General features: G+C 37.9%; 1 protein-coding gene across 1 annotated transcript; it reads right to left on the bottom strand.

Moving 5' to 3' along the window:
- Nucleotides 1–477: 477 nt before the first annotated feature.
- LOC149250447 (carbon catabolite repressor protein 4 homolog 1-like) lies at nucleotides 478–16973 on the bottom strand. The gene is made up of 11 exons (XM_089459090.1): nucleotides 16069–16973; nucleotides 2990–3674; nucleotides 2736–2822; nucleotides 2541–2624; nucleotides 2366–2452; nucleotides 2156–2245; nucleotides 1938–1991; nucleotides 1754–1845; nucleotides 1541–1655; nucleotides 1240–1393; nucleotides 478–971 (listed from the first exon to the last, which is right to left on the bottom strand). Exons 1-11 carry the CDS (start codon nucleotides 16212–16214, stop codon nucleotides 826–828), a joined length of 1740 nt encoding a protein of 579 aa, XP_089315216.1. The 5' UTR covers nucleotides 16215–16973; the 3' UTR covers nucleotides 478–825.
- Nucleotides 16974–18750: the final 1777 nt, after the last annotated feature.

Raw genomic sequence — 18750 nt, 5'->3', positions numbered from 1 at the left:
ACAAAACTAGTAAATAATCAATTTAGAAGATAAGAATATCAACAAAGAACCCAAGGGATTAATTCCACCATTTGTCATCAATGTACCAACAATTTGCAGTTTAAATCCCTTTGGATTAGGGGCACTAGTTATACTGATGGGTTTACTAGGAATGCCGTCCACAAATATGAGAAATACTAAAATGTAAAAGTACTCCAATAAGATATCACACAATAACCTACCAAAGACTGGCATGCCAAATTAAGATGAAATTATCAACCAGAGCGTAAAGAGTGTCCCATAGACTACCATGTTAGATAAAAACAAGATATGCCCTGCCCCTAGAATTCAGGGTAAACTGGCCACAAAAGTTAAAATATGCTTCCAATTATAGATCAAATAATAATCTACCAAACACTGGCATGGCATGTTAAAAGATGTGCTCCAGCCTCGGTGTCATTACCTTTTCGTATGTACAACATATGTTAGTGTCATACATACAGAAAAAACATAAGATGGCTCTTATTATTGTTATTATTGTTACATTATCGGTGACCTTTTTCAAGCCCCAGAACCTTGTGCTTTTATAAATTGTACATGCACACGGCATTCTTCAAATGGACCCAAAGGCACAATGTGGAACATGGAATTTTGTGTGTTAACAGGATACATGCTATACCTTCTCCACTGCAGTATGTGATTATATGGGAAAGTAAATTCCACAGAAGCTACATAAAATCAACAATTTGTTCATAGACCTAACCACAAGATGCAAAATCGTCAGCCGATTCTTGGGCTTCCTAGAGAAGGAAAATGCTTGTGTCACACAACATCTGCATCAACTCATTATCGTCGCAACCTTGGCCTGCAGCTGAACTCTGCCAAAAGTGCAGTGTGATCAGAAGACCACTTAGGTGATGGAAGTGCCGTGTCCTTCCTTAGACTCCCTTCGTCCAATAGCTCCAGTAGAGACTCCACTGTTAATGAATCCGCTGCATGTGGTGTATTAAATTTAATCAAAAGTAACCAACAAAACAAAACAGTGGATTCAAATTTGCTGCCCCAAAGCCTCACATGCACATACATCCAAACAAGTCCAACAATTTTTTTATGGAGTGAAAATAAAGGACTCAAATTTGCTGCTCCAAACTAAAAATTAAAACAAAGCCTCACATGCACACACATCCAAACACATCCAACAATTTTTTTTAGTTTATGCAGTGAAAATAAAAGACGTGCACAAGAAAGCAGCAAAGTTACCTGTATAGAAAATGTAATCAAGGGTTCCAATAAACGTCTGGGTACAATTGGTGAATAAAGGTTCGTTAGTTGCAGGATCCATTCGTTTTCGTTGACGATCAAGGCTCGATCCTCCTCCAACCATTCTAGAAAAGGAAGATGAATAGGCACTAACCTGAAATGTAATTGAATTAGAAACAATAACCTGAATAACTAGTCATTAAATAATTCAATGATAAATATATACAGAAATTAGACCCAAAATGGCCCTAAAATTTTCAAAAAAAAAAATATCCAATAAAGAACAAACAAGACGTCTTACCAGAGGGAGTCGGTGGCAAAGCTTGCTTGCAGGGCGTAAAATACCAAGAGGATCTGTCGTCAACTCTGGATGCGATGGTTCAACCCGTCCAGTTGCAAGTAGTTCATGAGGGGCACTGTCACATAGCAAGCACATAATGAATAACTATTCACTACCCCTTCTCACTGTAAAAACAGACCCTGATTAAATCATTTGGAAGAGATTTTTAGTGACCTTCCAGGGGTAGAGTTGAAGTCACCGCAAACCAGCATAGGAATATCTGCACTGTCAGCTATCTTTTCAAGTCCTTTCAGAAGCGTATGCACCTAGTATCAACGAAGAACCATTTTCTTATTTGATCCAACGTTTGACAACAATGTAAGGAATAAGGAGAAACATATTAAATGTTAAAAAATACCTGCCACAGTTTGACATCTTTGAGATCCGGATTACTGATAATATGTGTGTTTGCCTACAGACAAATGAGAATTTAATGACTTATCTGATCAGAATTAATCTCTAGACTGAAGGATCTACTATGCTTATAAGTTATCACAGAGCAACAAATGACATAGGACCACAAACTAAAACAATGCATTCCTCATTACATGTAGGAGTCTAGGACAAAAAACATACCACACAGAGAAGTTGGTTCTTTGCTGAAGAACCATCAAGACCAGGGTTTATGTCCTTGGCATCCAAAACTACAATCAATGCAACATTGTCCTACAAACACCAAAACTAATAAGAACACTGCTATCCACCTAGATTTAATGAGCTATGGCAAGCTGTGACAAACAACACAGTAAATGCTGCAAACAGAACAAATTTCAAAGTGATACATACCTTGAGCAACCGATGGAAAGCAGACTTTTTCTGACCTGTTGGCACAAGTACCTCTGCCACAGATTGTGCAGCTTTATTGAATTCAACCTACAGCACATTGACTCATTAAATAACAAATTCTCACTGGAGCCAAACCTGCTAAATAGATTTCTGTTTTTGGCATACAAATGTCTACCTCATATTTCTTCACTAGTGAGAAGCGCTCACGGCGGAAAAATGTTGCACACCCATCAATTACATATGTTGAACGTGTATATACCTGGAATCCATATTTACAATTTTACTTGATATGACAGTAAAAAGCTAAAAGCAATTTATATTGCATTTCAACAAGCGTGCACAGAAATAAATAAATGAAATGAACTTGAACCTCTGTGGTCTTTTTCTTATAAACAGCGTCATATCCATACTTTTCAAATTCAGGTGCAAAAAAATCTTCAAAATGATCACTCTGGACCTGCTTGAGAACCAAAAATGGGATTCACCCATTACTTACTATTATTCTGAACTATCAGAGATTACTAAGTATATCAAATATGAAAGGTGGTTTCAAAATCCTGCTTCTATACCTTGTGAGCATGATGAAATATAGTAGACCAAACATATACCAAAAAGGATGCATACCTCTTGGAGGCAAAGAATATCTGCATCGTAGCCAATAATTTCTCGCAGCAAGTTCTGTCGACGATATTGCCATGAAAGAGCCCAAGGAGGACAATATGTGTATGTGTCATTAGCAGTATATAGGTCTGCAAGCACATTATATGAGAGTACAGTAAAGTTTCCCGAACCTGCATTATGGATTCCTAGCTCCAAATTCCCATCAAGACTCTTCACTGGTATTAAACACCGTGGAGTAGGTGAAGGGGCTGGAATAACACAAGCAGTGATCAAAGTACTTGCAGGGGCTAATGATAGTCCTGTGGTTACATCAAGAGCTACACATTCCAACTTCAAAACATGGCCCACATCATCAATTGTTGGTGTATATGTCTTTGAACATCCAACCTCATACCATGTCTCCCCACCAGCCCTTTCTGTTCCACCCGTAGCAAGCACTCCTGACACACTGCCACCAAACCGCCCAAGTAATTCATCATCCTCAGCTCCATTTTCACGTATGGTATCTGTTGATCGTGCATGTAATGCACGATGATGACGCCATGAATCTGAGAAGCACTTTTCTGAGCAGTGATAGCTCTTTGCAACAGGTAACTTTGCCTTGACACAACCAACACATTGTAGAGTGGCTGCTTTTGATGGATGCACACTGCAGATCGGAAATTTCTTGTCAATCTGAACACGATACCTGCCACATTGTAATTTAATGTAATTTGCATGTAATATATCCAAACAGAAAAACAAAACAAATAATATAAACAAATTGTGGGAAACATAATGGCCCACGCAAAACTATTATTTAATCTTCCTACCTAGAAAACAAAACACAAGCAACTTGCAGTTACAATTCTAACAGTGAAACAGTTTTCTTAAACATCATATCACCATAACTTTAAGATGTCTCGCTGTGAAACACATCAAACAAAACACTGTCATTGAAAAGCATATTTGAAAAAGGTCCTAATGTCGTGAATTAAACTGTCACTACAAACATAATGAATGGTTACATACTGCCGCAGAATGTTTTAGTATGGTAGAGAGTCAATGTTCTAAACAATTAAACTAGAATAGATAGAGTAAATTTATTGATCATATTTTTGAATTTTTAAATCAAATTGTGCAATTTTTACAGTAGAGTCTTGTCAACTGGTTTACCACAGTGCAGTTATACAAGCCTTCTTGGCTTAGCAAAACTAAAAACAAAACTGAAAGCTTCAAATTAGGGATTAATTTCCTTGGTAGTTCTGCTCAATGGGATATTCTAAAATCAAACTCTGCTTCATAGAACTCTTGGCATAGTTCATAGTCTGACACAAAATACTCATTCTCCAGTGTCCAACCTTGAGTGAAACTTCAGACAATGCACAAATAAAAGTGGCAAGTTTGCAAAATGAATACAAGGTACTATGTTATCACCAGGGGGGAGGGGATTTAAATTAATGGCAATATCAGGGAAAATAAAATACAAAAATAATCATTTTTTCAATTTTTTAACTTCTAAATCAGCATCAACATCAAATAAACCTGATATATAAGATGTATAAGATATCAAGTGGTACATCCAATATCGATACTTTCTCATCGACTCTATTTGACGTCTAACATTAATGTATTGGAGTTTCTACAAGAACATGTTCAGGATAACAATGAGTGTCTTCTACACCACATATTGATATTTCTACCTCTTTAGTGAATGATTTAGTTCACCTGGTTTCTTTGCCTAAGGACCTAAAAGAAGACTTATGCTTTATCCAACCTCTGTGATCTCCAAAAATTGATGGTCAACTTGGGTTTCACCAAGGTTATGATCTTCAATGCATTGAAGAGTGCTAGTTGATTACCATTTCTACTTCGTTAGGGAAGAGATCAAGATCACCATATCTTACACATATTTGGGGGTTGAATTCACTGGGCCAATGACATGCCCTCCAACCTCAACACAACAAGGGATATGCATTCCTTGCACTACATGAGAGACAACACTTTCTTCCACGAAATCTCATCCAAGATGCACCTTTTAGGCACGATTATCAAGCCCGCAACCCTTTGTGGCTTTAAGCTCTACAAACTAAGATTACATTACATTAATAGGGTTAAGATAGTGAGTCCAAACCCTCCTCCACAAGCATATCATCCAATACACAAATTGTTATCCATCCTATTCCCCAAGAGGAGTTTGAGCCCAACCTCTTTACCTTGAGGTGATCTTCAAATTCATCTAGTTCCTCCATGAAGTACAGATTTTTGGGGACCTGGCCACCACGTGAGATAGGCAAGCCTCTTTGCAATTCATTCTTCGTACCATTAATTCAACCAACCTCCTTGGGTGCACTTCTTGTTGGTTTTTACATGTTTCTTGGTTACTTCAATTTGTATATAAATCTCCCATCATCCATAATTGTCTTACCCCTTTAGATGCTCAATGGACGAACTAGGTCACCTCCTATTGTCTAAGTATGACTTGAACTGAGCCCAAAAGTGAATATTTATAGGCAAAATATCTTGCTAAGTCAACTAGATCACACCTCCCAAGGATCTTAGCTTGAATATGACCTTTTATGTTAGCACTTTTTGAAACTATGAGATGAACTTATTGTTCCACCTACATACACATCCAAACACTAGATGCATGCCCTTTGGATTCTCCTTGGTTAGTTTTAGGTGGGCTACCATAGACTCGGATTGAGACTAACGACCGCCTCCCAATCTAGACAAGGTTCCCCGATTATGTCACCTACAAAACCTTAGGATGGAAGAGCATCTCATTTTCCAATGCCCCATTCACTATGAGATCAAAAGGAGATAACAATGCTTGTTTCACAACTCATGGGGCTCCCTTTGCACCTTTTCTAACTACCCCCACCAATGATATCTTGCCCTCTTTCATGACAGATGATTTTAGGCACTACTATCAATGTTTACATGTCCCATCCCAAATGGATACCTTTAAGAGGATTACCTCAAACTTCCCAATTGTCCCATCTGATCAAGGAAGCAAGAGGAAAGTAATAATTCAAAAGACTTCAAATCCCAAATCAATGCATCCCTGAGTTACCTCTTAACATTACTATAGGTTGCAAACTTAATATTACTAGCTTTAACATAAAAAAACACTAAACTAAGTTTAAAGTGAAATGAAAGAGACAAGCAATGACACCATCCACACAAAGAACACATGATGTACCGAACAAAAACCCAACTAGAAGGTGACTTTGTGGTCTGCTCTTTTCTTCTCAATTATGAATTGCAAGTACAAAGAAAGGGGTACTCACTATGGAGATGTCACTGACACTGTGGCCCATATGGTTGGTACAAGATCTCCTTCCTCTAATCCCCCCTCAAAATTCCACTATCAATGCCATGCTCTCCTATAGAACAGTACTCAATATAGTAAGAATGAACCCCTTGTCTTCCTAACAGCCCAATATTTAACATGGCATGATAACCATCTAGGATTAAGGTTAGGGTTTTAACATGCCTCAAACCCCCAAAAAGATGTTAGGGTTTTGAACCCTCTATAATATTCTTGAAATTGCACATGACAAGCACCACATGTCTTCTGCATACAAACCTATATGTGCTACATAAAGTAATGCACTCTCTGTTGAGTCTGGACTGGAAGAATAGTTACTCATATCTTGCCACCAACCTATATGTGCTACATAAAGGACATCATTAAACAAGTAGAACCATTTCTAAAAATTCTTCAGAGACTATTTTAACTGTAGTTTCTAGATATTCAGGAGATATTTAACAAGTCTCATTTGCCAGAGAATCAATGAACACATGCAGAAAAACAAATCATTCAAATAATGTGACAAACAGCACACAACACACAAATTTTAGCAAATTCAAGTTGGTAAATGAATCGAGGTACAGCTAAATGCCAATCCTGGTTCACACTTACAAACAACCATGATCTAACCATTTGTATCAATTCCACAGTCAACGAAGAAGATTCAATAACAGAAGCATTTGAAGTCTAAAAGACAACCAAACCCGAGCATTCATATGAAAATATTAGGACCAGACATATTAAGGAATCATACTTTGCTGCTATATTATCAGCAATTGCCAGCATTTCTTGGTGTGTATACGGAGTCCATTAGCACACAAATGAAGCAAATATGAGAAAAGCAAACATTAAAATAACCCCAAGTCTAATCAAGCTCCTCCATAATTTCATTATGAAGAAGCAGTTATTAAAAACAGTACATTTAATGTCACTTATGTCTAGACTAGGCAGAGAAGGGACAGTTTACTAAATTCATTGATTTACAATTGTTAAAAGCAGGCAGCTCAGGATGAATTTCCCTAAAGAAAACCCTAAAGCAATTCTTTGTTGTCCCATGAAGAATTATATCAGTCAAAAGAAAGATTTCAATCTATTAATGCCAAAGGGAAATATTTTATAATAAGTTGTATTAAACAAAATATGAGAAATATATTTTGAGAGCAAAATTCAAATTTGAGTTTCCCTCCAAATAATTTTGAGTCGTCCTCAGCAAGTATTATGATTGGCTCCTATAAAATGCATACATATACATATATATATATATATATATATATATATATATCAAGGTTAATGGATGCCTTATGGGATATTTAAATTGCTTTTGGCTCATTCCCTTTATGGCTAGACTAAAATTGACTCGTGTAGCTCTCAAATGCTCAATTGACTCTATCACAGTTACATATTCTTTTGTTTGTGGCTCAATTAATTATCTCCTGGAATTCGCCTTTATTGCGGGCTCACAAGTGTTATCTACAGCTCATATTAATATGGTTAGGATTTGCTACATGTGATTCAGATACAGACTTGCTCCTGTTACAGCGGCATCAATCTAAGTGGTATGGACATCATCAATTTATGTGCATCACATAGTCATCTTATTTTATGGCATCGCTCAGTCTCATTGTAATTGGCATCACATTGATTCTACTGGCATCGTTTTAGTGATTATGAGCATCACATTTTTACATCGCTCCACTGTTATATATATATATATATATATATGGTCAACTCTGTGTTTCTACAATATATATGACGTCTCTATGATAACGTTAGACTTTGTGATTGGCATCTCTGCGATATATATATATATGTCTCCGCTGTGTTAAGTCCGACCTCTTGACTGTGTGGCATCGAACTTTGGTTCAGCATTAGAAGTGGCATTGGTCAACTCTGTATAATGTTATGGCATCATTGGTTTTTGTCTCGGCTCAATACAGCATATGTATATACATGGCCTAGCGACAGTACAGTATGTGTATAAAAGGATATTCTTGCTTCTGCTCAATTGTATGTCGGTCTCAGCACAGGAGTTTGAATGTCTTGGCATAGTAATTTGATGGTCTTGGCAGAAAGCCTCAACACAAGCCACAATTGATATATGCATCACAGTGATTGGCAGGTATAGCACTCATTGTGTATGGTACACAAACTCACATATTCACGTTGGGTATATGGTCAGTATTTTATGATTATGATGACAGTAGGGAAAGTTACAATGTATGGTTGATTTGTACATATGTTTGATCATTAGTAGTTTCTCCCAGAAAAACCCTAATCCCTGTATATGCAGAATTGAGGCAGTGGTGATATGGCTCACTGTATTGACTTGGCATTATCTACAGCTCAGTAGTATAGTTGGACTTGCCTCTATGGTAGTATGATTAGTCTCAACATCACGATTGATATATGTAAGGCATGTTTACAGTCCAGTAGCAGAGATGGTATTCATATGTTGCAGCCCTAATATTAGATTGACAGGTTATTCATGACAGTATTTTATAATGGCAAGGAAACTTGTTCACAGACAAAGTTGTGAACAAGTCATAGATACCCTGATGATATTTGTACTTTTTATCTCAGCTGAACAATTGATAAAATCTAATAGAAGAAGAAGAATTGTTTGAGGGTTTTCCCCCTTATGGGATTTTGCCCTGGACTCTGAATAATCCTGGTGTCTCTATGTGTGCATGCTTTTCTTCAATGATTCCTTTATGTTCCGCTGCATTATTGATGTTATTGTTCTTTCTACTTAATTGTTGATAATGTTATGATATAATTAAGTGAATGCATATGTAAGGAAAGTTTATCAAAGCAATTATCTAGAGCAAAGAACAATATATCCCTAAGAAAAATTAACAACAATGTCACCTAAGAGATGTTTTGTGTTGACTTATTCTGCTAAATAAAGTTGTGTAAATCTTATGTACTCCATTTCTGATGACATCTAAGAGTGTTAATTTGGCAGTTCATGGACAAATTCCCTCCTTTGGACAGCCTTCCTCGTCTGGCGAAGACCCTCTTTTCCCTTGGAAGAATATAATTTGGTCAAAGAAAATATATTTTTAATGTGAAAACCCACATGTGCACAAGAGTATAGGTCAGCCTAAACAACAAATTGGGTCTCCAAAGTCACATATAAATACAAGTCAAGGCAACCTCGTTTGGACATCACATCATCACACATCTTCTTTTCTCTCCTCTTGTGATTGGTTCATACAGGTCTGGAGCAGGGCAGTTGAGTTCACATGTGCGAAGGTTCAAGGGCAATTCTGAAATTCTGCATTGACTTTCTAATTGGGGTGACTGTTGACCAAGTCTGGCTTGGAGTTTTGATCTCCTTTGACTTGCAAAATTCCAATCTTTTGAGGCTGAGTTTTTCTGTGGAGGAGCCGAGATTTTCTGGGCACTTTTGACTGCTGCGAACTGTTGACTTTGACCCATGAAATCTGATGTTTGATCGCAAGAATCTTCTCTCCTTTGACAAAGTTTGACAAAGTTGTTTGGGACAGTTTTGATTAAGGCTTGACCAGCTTGGATGGTCGAATATTTTGACTGCTGACCAACCCCTTTTGGAGGAGTTTGACCATTCACTTTTGGACTGGTTAGGGCATCTTTGACTGCTATTGACTTTGCCAGAATTGCAGACTTTGACTCGTTGACCAGATTTGACTTTGAAACTCAGCTATTGGATATTGGTTGGTTGATCTCTTGGATAGTTAGAATTGACTTTGACTCTTCTGTTGATGAATGGAATCATTGTATCGTCAAATCTTCTATTGTTCATTGCATTTACTGTTCTATCTACAATTGCTATTTGTTACTGGACGATTGAATTGATTTTGAAGTAATTGCTAATTGAAGAAAAGAATTGGGCTAAAGTGATTGTAACAGCATAGAACAGAGGAAAAATAACAAAGTGTCTTGTTTTTCTTTTTCAAGGAAATTAATAAAAGTTCCATTCCATTTCTACAACTCCCAAAGAGCAGAATAACCAACATATTCCGCATTTTGCTTTTTCCTCTTTTCAGAAGGATGCTTCAAGTCAATTATGGTCATTATGTTCAGTCATGTTTTACATATGAGTGGTTCCTTTAACATTTCTTCTTTAATTAATCATCTTTTTTAATCTCAAACAGTGGCAAATTTAAATGGCCAAGCAGAACTTTTTTATCAAATTCATTAAAAAAAATGTTGGATTCATTTTTCATTGAGGTTACAAAAGATAAAAACAAAATCATGTCAAAATATTTCAATTCAACTATGACATCAAAAAATAGTTGCAAAGTTGCATTTGATTTTTGTTTTGAAAATATGAAATTATATGGAAATTTTCTTAATTCTCTATATCAGACTTCATCACACATTTTATAATAATTGTTCACATTTGCAAACCTTTTTTGTATTGATGGTGATGAACAGACTGACATATTCTTTTTATTTTTAACCATGGAAAATCGGTAAGTCATGGGACTAATGTGGGCAAGGCCCAAGATCAAACATGGCAGTTGCCACTATAACAAAACAGGTAAATCATTGGAGTAATGTGGGCAAGGTCCAAGATCAAACATAGCAGCTGCCACTATAACAGAACCAGTGTTGCAGGGGAGCGCCCCCCCCCTATCCCGCTCCCAATCCGCACTCGGGCGGGAGCGACTCGGGAGCGCGCTCCCAGTAAAAAAAACTTGCACTCCCTGCCACTTTCGGGAGCGGATTAGGGAGCATCGCTCCCGTTGCTCCGGGCGCTGATTTTATAACCCGGGAGCGATCACTCCCGACCGCTCCCGGAGCAAAGGGAACGACAGGCGGGAGCAAATTCAGCGGAGAAACCACAAGAGCAGAACAAAATTAAAATAAATAAATTTCACCGGTAAAAAAAATCGAAATTTTTTTTATAAATTGGGGGAGGGGTAAAAGGGCTTCATTGTGATTGTGTGAGTTGAATGAGAGGCTCATTTGAGAATCTGAGATTGAGAGAGGGAGATTGAGAGGGTGAGAGTGAGGACTAAGGAGCAAGGAGAGAGTGAGACTGAGAGAGAGCAAGGTGCCAAGGAGAGAGCAAGGAGCAAGGAGAGAGAGAGAGAGGAAAGAGCAAGGAGCAAAGGCAGATTGGACGCACTTGAGGTAGGTTCGCCGCTCTACAATGTTGAATAGAATGTTTAGCAATTTTTTTTTAAGTTTATTAAATTATTCCTAATTTCTAAATAAATAAATAAATTTTTCTCTATTTCAGTTTCCCACTCCATTTTATTAAATTCTGCAGATTCAAAACTACAAATTTCAAACATCATGGTTATATTTCTTGTCATTTTCTTCTTCTTGGTTCCTTTTTTGGTTATTATAGTGCAAGAGAGTAGAAAAAGGAGGGTTGAAAATGAAGAAGGGGGACAAAGTGGATTTGATGAAAACCCCAATGAGGAGGAGCTGGAGGAGAGTGAACATGATTCAGCTCAAAAAACTAAACAAGACCAAACCCCATTGTGGAAATATGTTAACAGGCCTGAAGCAGGGAAAAGGGGTGGAACCACTAAATTTCATTGCCCCCATTGCAACAATAATTACACAGGTTCATACACCCGTGCCAGAAAACACCTCTGCAGGAAAATGCCATGGGATGGAGATAAACAAATAGGAATCAAAACTTGTACAGGTGTGTCAGCAGCAGATAGAGCCAAATACATAAGGGAAGAGGAGGAAGCCCAATACAAATCTAAAAAATCAAAGGGTTTCTTTGAACCAAGCTCACAATCACATGCACAAAGAACTCCTTCAACATCCTCCCAAGGCAGTGGATATGGAGGCACAGGGTCACCAAGTTTAAGGCGTAGAACCATATCAGATTTCCTTGATGAAGGGTGTAGGAATGATGTGGATTCAAAAGTTTACAGGTTTCTCTATGCATGTGGGATACCATTCAATGTTCTTCGCTCACCTTATTGGCACGAAATGGTTTCTGCCATAAATGATGCCCCTAAAGGATACAAGAGCCCTAGGTATGACAAGGAAAGAACCGTTGGACTTGATCATGAAAAAGCAAAAAAATATCAAATTCTTTGAATAGAATGACAAGTTCTTGGACTGACCATAGGGTGTCCATTGTATTTGATGGATGGACAAATGTAAATGGCAAGCCATTGATAAGTGTTCTTGCTGTGTCTGTTAGTGGTGCCATCTTTCTTTCAGCATATGATTACTCAGACAAGTTCAAGACCGCCATCAACATTGCAGAACCAGTACTTGAAACAATTGACCGTATTGGGCCATACAATGTCACCCAAGTCATCACTGATAATGCTCCTAATTGTAAGGCAGCGGAAGCAATTATTGAGGATAAATACCCCAACATATTTTGGTCTGGGTGTTTGGTTCACACATTGAACCTTTTGATGCATGATATTGTTAAGAACAAAAACAAACATTACAAATGGGTTGGTGATTTATATAAGAAAGGCAAACAAATGATAAAATATATTACAAATCATAGCAATACCCATGGCCTTTTCCGCAGTCACTCAAGATTGGAGTTGTTGAAGAATGCAAGGACTAGATTTGGTAGCTATTACCTCACCTTCAGGCGCCTTTTGAAGGTAAGAGAGTCATTGGCTAGCATGGTATCAAGTCCACACTGGCAAGTATTAAAGGAAAGGGCTACAAATGCAGCTGACAGGCAAGGTTTTGAACTGGTGGAGGAGGCTGCTCTTGATGGTATGTTTTGGGCACGTGTGAGGCAAGTATTGGATTTCACCAAGCCCATTTATCACATGATTCGGTTTGCAAATACAGATAAACCAATGATTGGCGAGGTGTATGAGCAGATAGATACCATGTTGGGGCAAATAAAAGATATTGTTCATAACAATGATCCCAACTTGTACAAACTGATTCACGATTGTGTGTGTGTATGGTGGGATAAACTTAATCTTCCACTACGTTGCTTGGCATATACCCTTGCACCAAAATACTACTCTACATCTTGGTTGGGCCAACCTGCACCAGGGGGTGGGGTTAGGACCAAACCCCATATAGATGAAGAGGTATCTAAAGGATATTTGGAAGCATTAGAAAAGTTGATACCTGATAGGGAGGAATGTGCTAGTGTGCGCCTTGAAATAGGCAAATACTTCATAACACTAGTTTGTTTGGTACCTTCCATGCAATGGAAGACAGAGACAGATTTGATGCTCTCACATGGTGGGAATCATATGGCGGCCATGGACTTTTGCCAAAATTGGCAAAAAAAGTTCTCTCACAGGTTGTAAATACTTCTTCTGCAGAGAGATGTTGGAGCACCTACAGCTTCATACATAATGTGAAAAAAAATAGACTCAATGAAAACCAGGCAGAAAGCTTGGTTTATGTGCACTACAACTTGAGGTTGTTGAGTCATTACTGTGATTAGGCTTATGAGGATCCAACACATAAAATTTGGAACAACCACCCAGAGGATGACAATTTGGAGGATGGCACTATACATCTTGAAGAACTGGAACAGGAACTTATAAGGGAGGAAGATGAAGCAGCAGCCACACCAACTCCACCATCCAGTAGCAGTGCTCGAGTTCCGAGTCTTGTTCCTTTGTTGTCGCCACCTCCATCTACACCCTCACATGGAGGGCATGTGGCTTCTAGTTCTAATCAGCGGTCTGTGCGGGAGACTCCTAGAAGACCACCACGACCTACTCATACATTAGACTCTCGTGGCAAGGGCCACATGTAGTAGTAGATAATAGATTTAGAGTTTACTTGTCTTTTCTAGTTTCTATTAGTTTTCATAACTGTTGAGTCTTGACTCTTGACTCTTTCATATCATAACGATATTTTTTGTAAACAATATATGACTGTGACAATGAAAGTTTGAAGTTTGAAGTTGGCAATTATAACTCATCGGTAATGATTCTGATTTATGAATTATGAATATGATGCTTCGTGAAAGTTGTTTCATTTCATTTCATTTTATTTTTATTTCATGTTAGATATTATTCCTTATAATGGTTAAACTTAGCTTACAAGTACAACTTTGGTGATCAATGATGATAAATGTTATAAATTGAATTTTCAATTTTCAAAGCTTGAAGTTGAAACTTTAAGATTGATGAATCATGATTCGCGAGACTCAGTATGTTGTAATATGTATGTTACTAACTTGTGGACGTGGTTGATGAAGATTATAACTTCTAGATGATTGATGTTATATGGTTCAATGATCAATCTATGTTTTTTTATGTTTTTTATATCTAATTCATCATTCTACATGTTTTTGTTGACATATATGTATCAAAATATAAAAAATATATATATATTATATAAAAATCGCTCCGGGATTCGCTCCCAAACCGGGAGCTTTTGAAAATGTCACTCCTGCTCCCGTTTTCGCTCCCGCTCCCAAGTAACACTGAACAGAACAAAGCGACATATTCTATAGAGTGAAAATTTACAAACTCAAGGTTAGCCCCAAGAGTTAGCTTAATCAGTAGATACTCTCATACAAAAGTTCAAGGTCTCTGTGTCAAACCCCATTGAGTCCCTTGGGGTTACCAATGAAAGGCACAAGATTGGGCCATGCACACTGGCTTTCACGGACATCCGGAAAGGCTTCACAATGTGAAATGTCTATGGATTCGTGCATCTTTAAAATTACCTTGGAAGCAACCATGTTTTCCTACAGCCGGAGATATGATTATAAACTGCTATAGTCTGTGGGTATATGACACAGTATATTCTAGACCCATGTCAAGGGCTGATCATGCCTCTTACATTGTATAGCCAAATGATTTAGCTCAACCAGTTGTCCCCAATGTTGCCGGGCATTTGGCTAGTTCAGTGCCATCAAGTGCCCAAATTGAAATCCCATGGACTTGGCACACTAGCCTACACTGACAGCTTTTACCAGGAAAAGAAAATAATCTAAAAGCAAATTTTACCAAAAGTTAACCTTTTCATTATTTCAGTTATATGATCGTGATCTAAATTTCATGATGTCAATGCATTTTTTTTAATCAGTGCCAGTGCTTTTAACTTTGCAGATAGAAAGCCTTCGCAAGAAAATAAGCTCTAGCAAAACAAAGTTTATACATAAACAAATGAAATCAATAGACGCTCACAGGTCACAAACAAACTGGATTCGAACAAGAATGCAACAAAATAACTGACAACTTTTTCTGAGATACAACTAGTTAATCGGTGTTATCTCAAAACAGGCAGAAAATAAAGCAAGCCATGGCCTTAAAGAGATAAACGGCGTTTCATCTTTTACTTGGGAGGTGGGAAGGAAACAACCATCGTTTCAAGAAAGGGCAATTTTGGAAACCAATATCCCGAATTGAAATGTAATTTGCCAAAATCAACTCCCAAGCCAACCAGGAGAAGCAATCAAAGGTGAAACTGCTCACAAGATTATCCCTTCTACTGCAATCACATACTTGGTAACTCATTTCCACAAAATACCACATCCATATGCTCGATGGTTACTAAAACCAAACCATTTGCATCGGTATGTGTGGCTAGCTTCCATCCCAGAGAAGAAAAAGACTAATCAATATTTTGTTTGTGGCATTACTGAAAATTGATAGACGCATGGGCATTTTCCTGTAGTTTTTGCCAGCCGTAGGCAGGAAGGGCACTGCAAATTATTGGCCTACATATACATTTTTTGCAGAAAGCAGGGTAGGACATCAAATTTCTAGCCTGTTGTGTGGTGGTTTATTGGGGGAAAGCAAACATGCAACAGAGGAAGTACCATCCATATAATAGATCAAATCCTCTGCATCTACTGAAGTAAAAGAAGACTCACCATTTGTATCTCAGGTAATAGCCATCTGTAGGAGTCTCATCACTAATGATGTTATTGTCGGAACGCTGCAATAGCACATATGGATTTAACTCGCAGCCTACCACAGGAATATCAGAAGGAAGGTGCAGTCTGAACACGCTCAACATCGTTTCAGGTCTCCGGTATGCAGTCAACGAATTGGTGAATGGAAATGATACTGCCAGTAACAGTAGTAGTATTATAGATGCCGGTACTCCACTTTTCTCTGTAAATATCAAAGGGGTAAGCACAGGAGCCGCGAGGCCGATCCGCCATCAGACACCTTTATAGTCCGCCAGCGTTACTGACCCAATATAAGATCCATCCACTTTTAATTCAAAGCGCTGCGAAGAACCCAACTTTTTATTGTTTAATTTATTAAATTGTCAATGTGACCGGCCACTCACGGGCACTTTCCCAGATACCAAGCATCGCTGAGGACTCATTGGGTGTCACTGTGTACCACGGGGATTTCGTATGGGCTGTCTGTTAGAATCAGGTGTTGAGCCCTAGAACTGTAAAACAAAGCCGAAGACCACCAAAAAGAGAATTCCTTCAAATGCGAACCCAAATTCAGGATGCTACTCCTCATTCATCCTAATTATCGGAAGCTGAAATAGGGGGGAGATTACCTTGTTCGTTCAAGGAAAGCTGAGAACGACGAGAGCTTACCTTGTTCGTTCAAGGAAAGCCCACAAGAAAGAGGATTTGGCGGGGTGAGATTCGAACTGCGCCGTATGAAAGAGAGAATAATGGTTTTGGGGTTTTTTTTTTGAATTTTTTTCTATTTGTTACTCCCGGACTCCTCGTGAACTGCCTTAGTTTTTCTCAGAGCCCGGCGCAGATCCGTTTGCTCCCCCGTACCTTACTTGTTGCGAGTGGACACTAGATCGCCGGTTTATTTTTAAATTTTTTGGGGCTCCCTTTAACCTCACCCCAACTAGAGTTTCTATGGTTGGGTTAGTTAAATTCTGATGGGCTTCCCTTAAGCTCACCCCACCTAGAGTCGATATGGTTGGGTTAGTTAAATTCTTTTTTAACCTCACCCCAACTAGAGTTGATATTGTTAGGTTACGTATTGTATTTGTTGGTTGTTTTTCTTGTGTAAATAATCAGCCTTGTGACCAGTCAACCTACATTTATATTGATTTTGATTTAAAAGCACAAATGGAGGTCATTTTTTGGATTTTTTTTATATTTTAATTTTCATTCCAAAGTCTATGGGAATTAATAATTGAAGGGAGGGTTTGGTGGGCTCTCGTCTGATCCAATGTATAACGTTTATCTCCAACATCGAAACACTATATCGATCATATGCTTACAATATTATTTATGAGATAATGACATCTTACCTAAGACGTTATGACAAGGAAGCATTCTAAGCTTCCCAGGATGGGAAGAGATTGTGATTGTCAACAGGTTTTTCTTAACAAGATCAGGATAATTCAATAATGTTATGGGATTATTTGAAATTAAGAGTGGATACTGGTGTGAATTTAAGGTAAAAAGAAGTTGCAATTAAGTTTCAAAAGAAATTGGAATAATGGAGAAAGGTCATTATATTATTTGAGACTAAGAGTTGATAGTAATGTGTTTTTAAGAGCGTTGAGATTTATAGTCAAGTCAATTGGGGGAGAATTTCCAAAAGTATGCAATAAGGTTGACATAAAGGCTAATTGGGAGAGGATTTTCATAGGTTACCAGCAGGATTAACACAAGGTTCCAAGTGTTGTGAAGAAGGGAAGCTTTGACATAGCAAAAGTGTTTTGTATGGGAAAAAAACACTTGGACTACTCAAATAATTAAATGGAGGGTTGATAGGTCTCGATAAATCCTCATAAATGTATGCATGGTAGTCCTTTGAATCTTGGGAGGAGGTGTCAAGAGGAGTTGCATTAGTTGGAGGAGGAATTATGGTAATTATCAGTGAGTTGGCCCAAGTATTATCTAATCAAGGTTCTAGGGTGGAAGCTCGATTGGAGGAGAGGACAATGGGGCAAGTCAACGACTCTCTTGAGGACCTTCATGTCATAATAGTTAAACCACATGAGTTGTACGAAGGAGAAAATCTCAGAGGTCCTGCATATTTATTCCCTAAGACTATGATGGACAAAGCTTTTACTTGTTATTAACATGGCATTGGTACATTTATCCCTCCATTTGCTTCTTGTGGGGGGACTTTGAACTATCGCACTGCAACATAATCAAAATTTACAAATTTCAACTAAAGGTAGGGTTAATTAGTGTTTCGCAGACAAATCTCATCTTGCGAACATGACATATCTGCCTAGGCTCGGAAACCAAGCCTAGAAACAAACAAACAAATAAATGAAAACATTCCCTAATTTATGATTGAATCACATACAAAGAGGATGAAAAGCCATACCTTTTTCACGATATGCTCATTATTGTCCTTTATAGCTTTCAACCTTTCTCCATTGTTGCTCCAAGCCAAGACCCGCAACAACAAAGCCAAACAAGAGCTCAAAGTATAACACACATCAAAGATTCAATCATAAACCATGTAAGAGATCAAGGAGCCTTACAATAAACATTATAACATATGCATATGGGAAAGAAATAAGTATTTTTATTAATGATAAAGAGCATGAGATTTACAACCAAGTGCCTTAATGTTGGAGTCTCCTTGCAATGATCCTCAAC

This window comes from Pinus tabuliformis, chromosome 7 (genome assembly GCF_031772625.1).
Source record: "Pinus tabuliformis cultivar Carrire ecotype Pingquan chromosome 7, CPIR1, whole genome shotgun sequence".
NCBI classification, from domain to species: domain Eukaryota; kingdom Viridiplantae; phylum Streptophyta; class Pinopsida; order Pinales; family Pinaceae; genus Pinus; species Pinus tabuliformis.
The sequence above is the reverse complement of the archived record's forward strand: the minus strand, read 5'-3'. Positions and strand labels throughout refer to the sequence as shown.

What these genes read in the sequence shown, in the direction of transcription:
- LOC149250447 (XM_089459090.1), bottom strand. Translation starts at nt 16,214, where the DNA reads ATGTTGAGCGTGTTCAGACTGCACCTTCCTTCTGATATTCCTGTGGTA. An exon ending in ATATTCTTTGCCTCCAAGAG is followed by an intron (nt 2,823 to 2,989) that starts GTATGCATCCTT and finishes GTTCTCAAGCAG; the next exon opens with GTCCAGAGTGATCATTTTGA. An exon ending in AAGATGTCAAACTGTGGCAG is followed by an intron (nt 1,846 to 1,937) that starts GTATTTTTTAAC and finishes CGTTGATACTAG; the next exon opens with GTGCATACGCTTCTGAAAGG.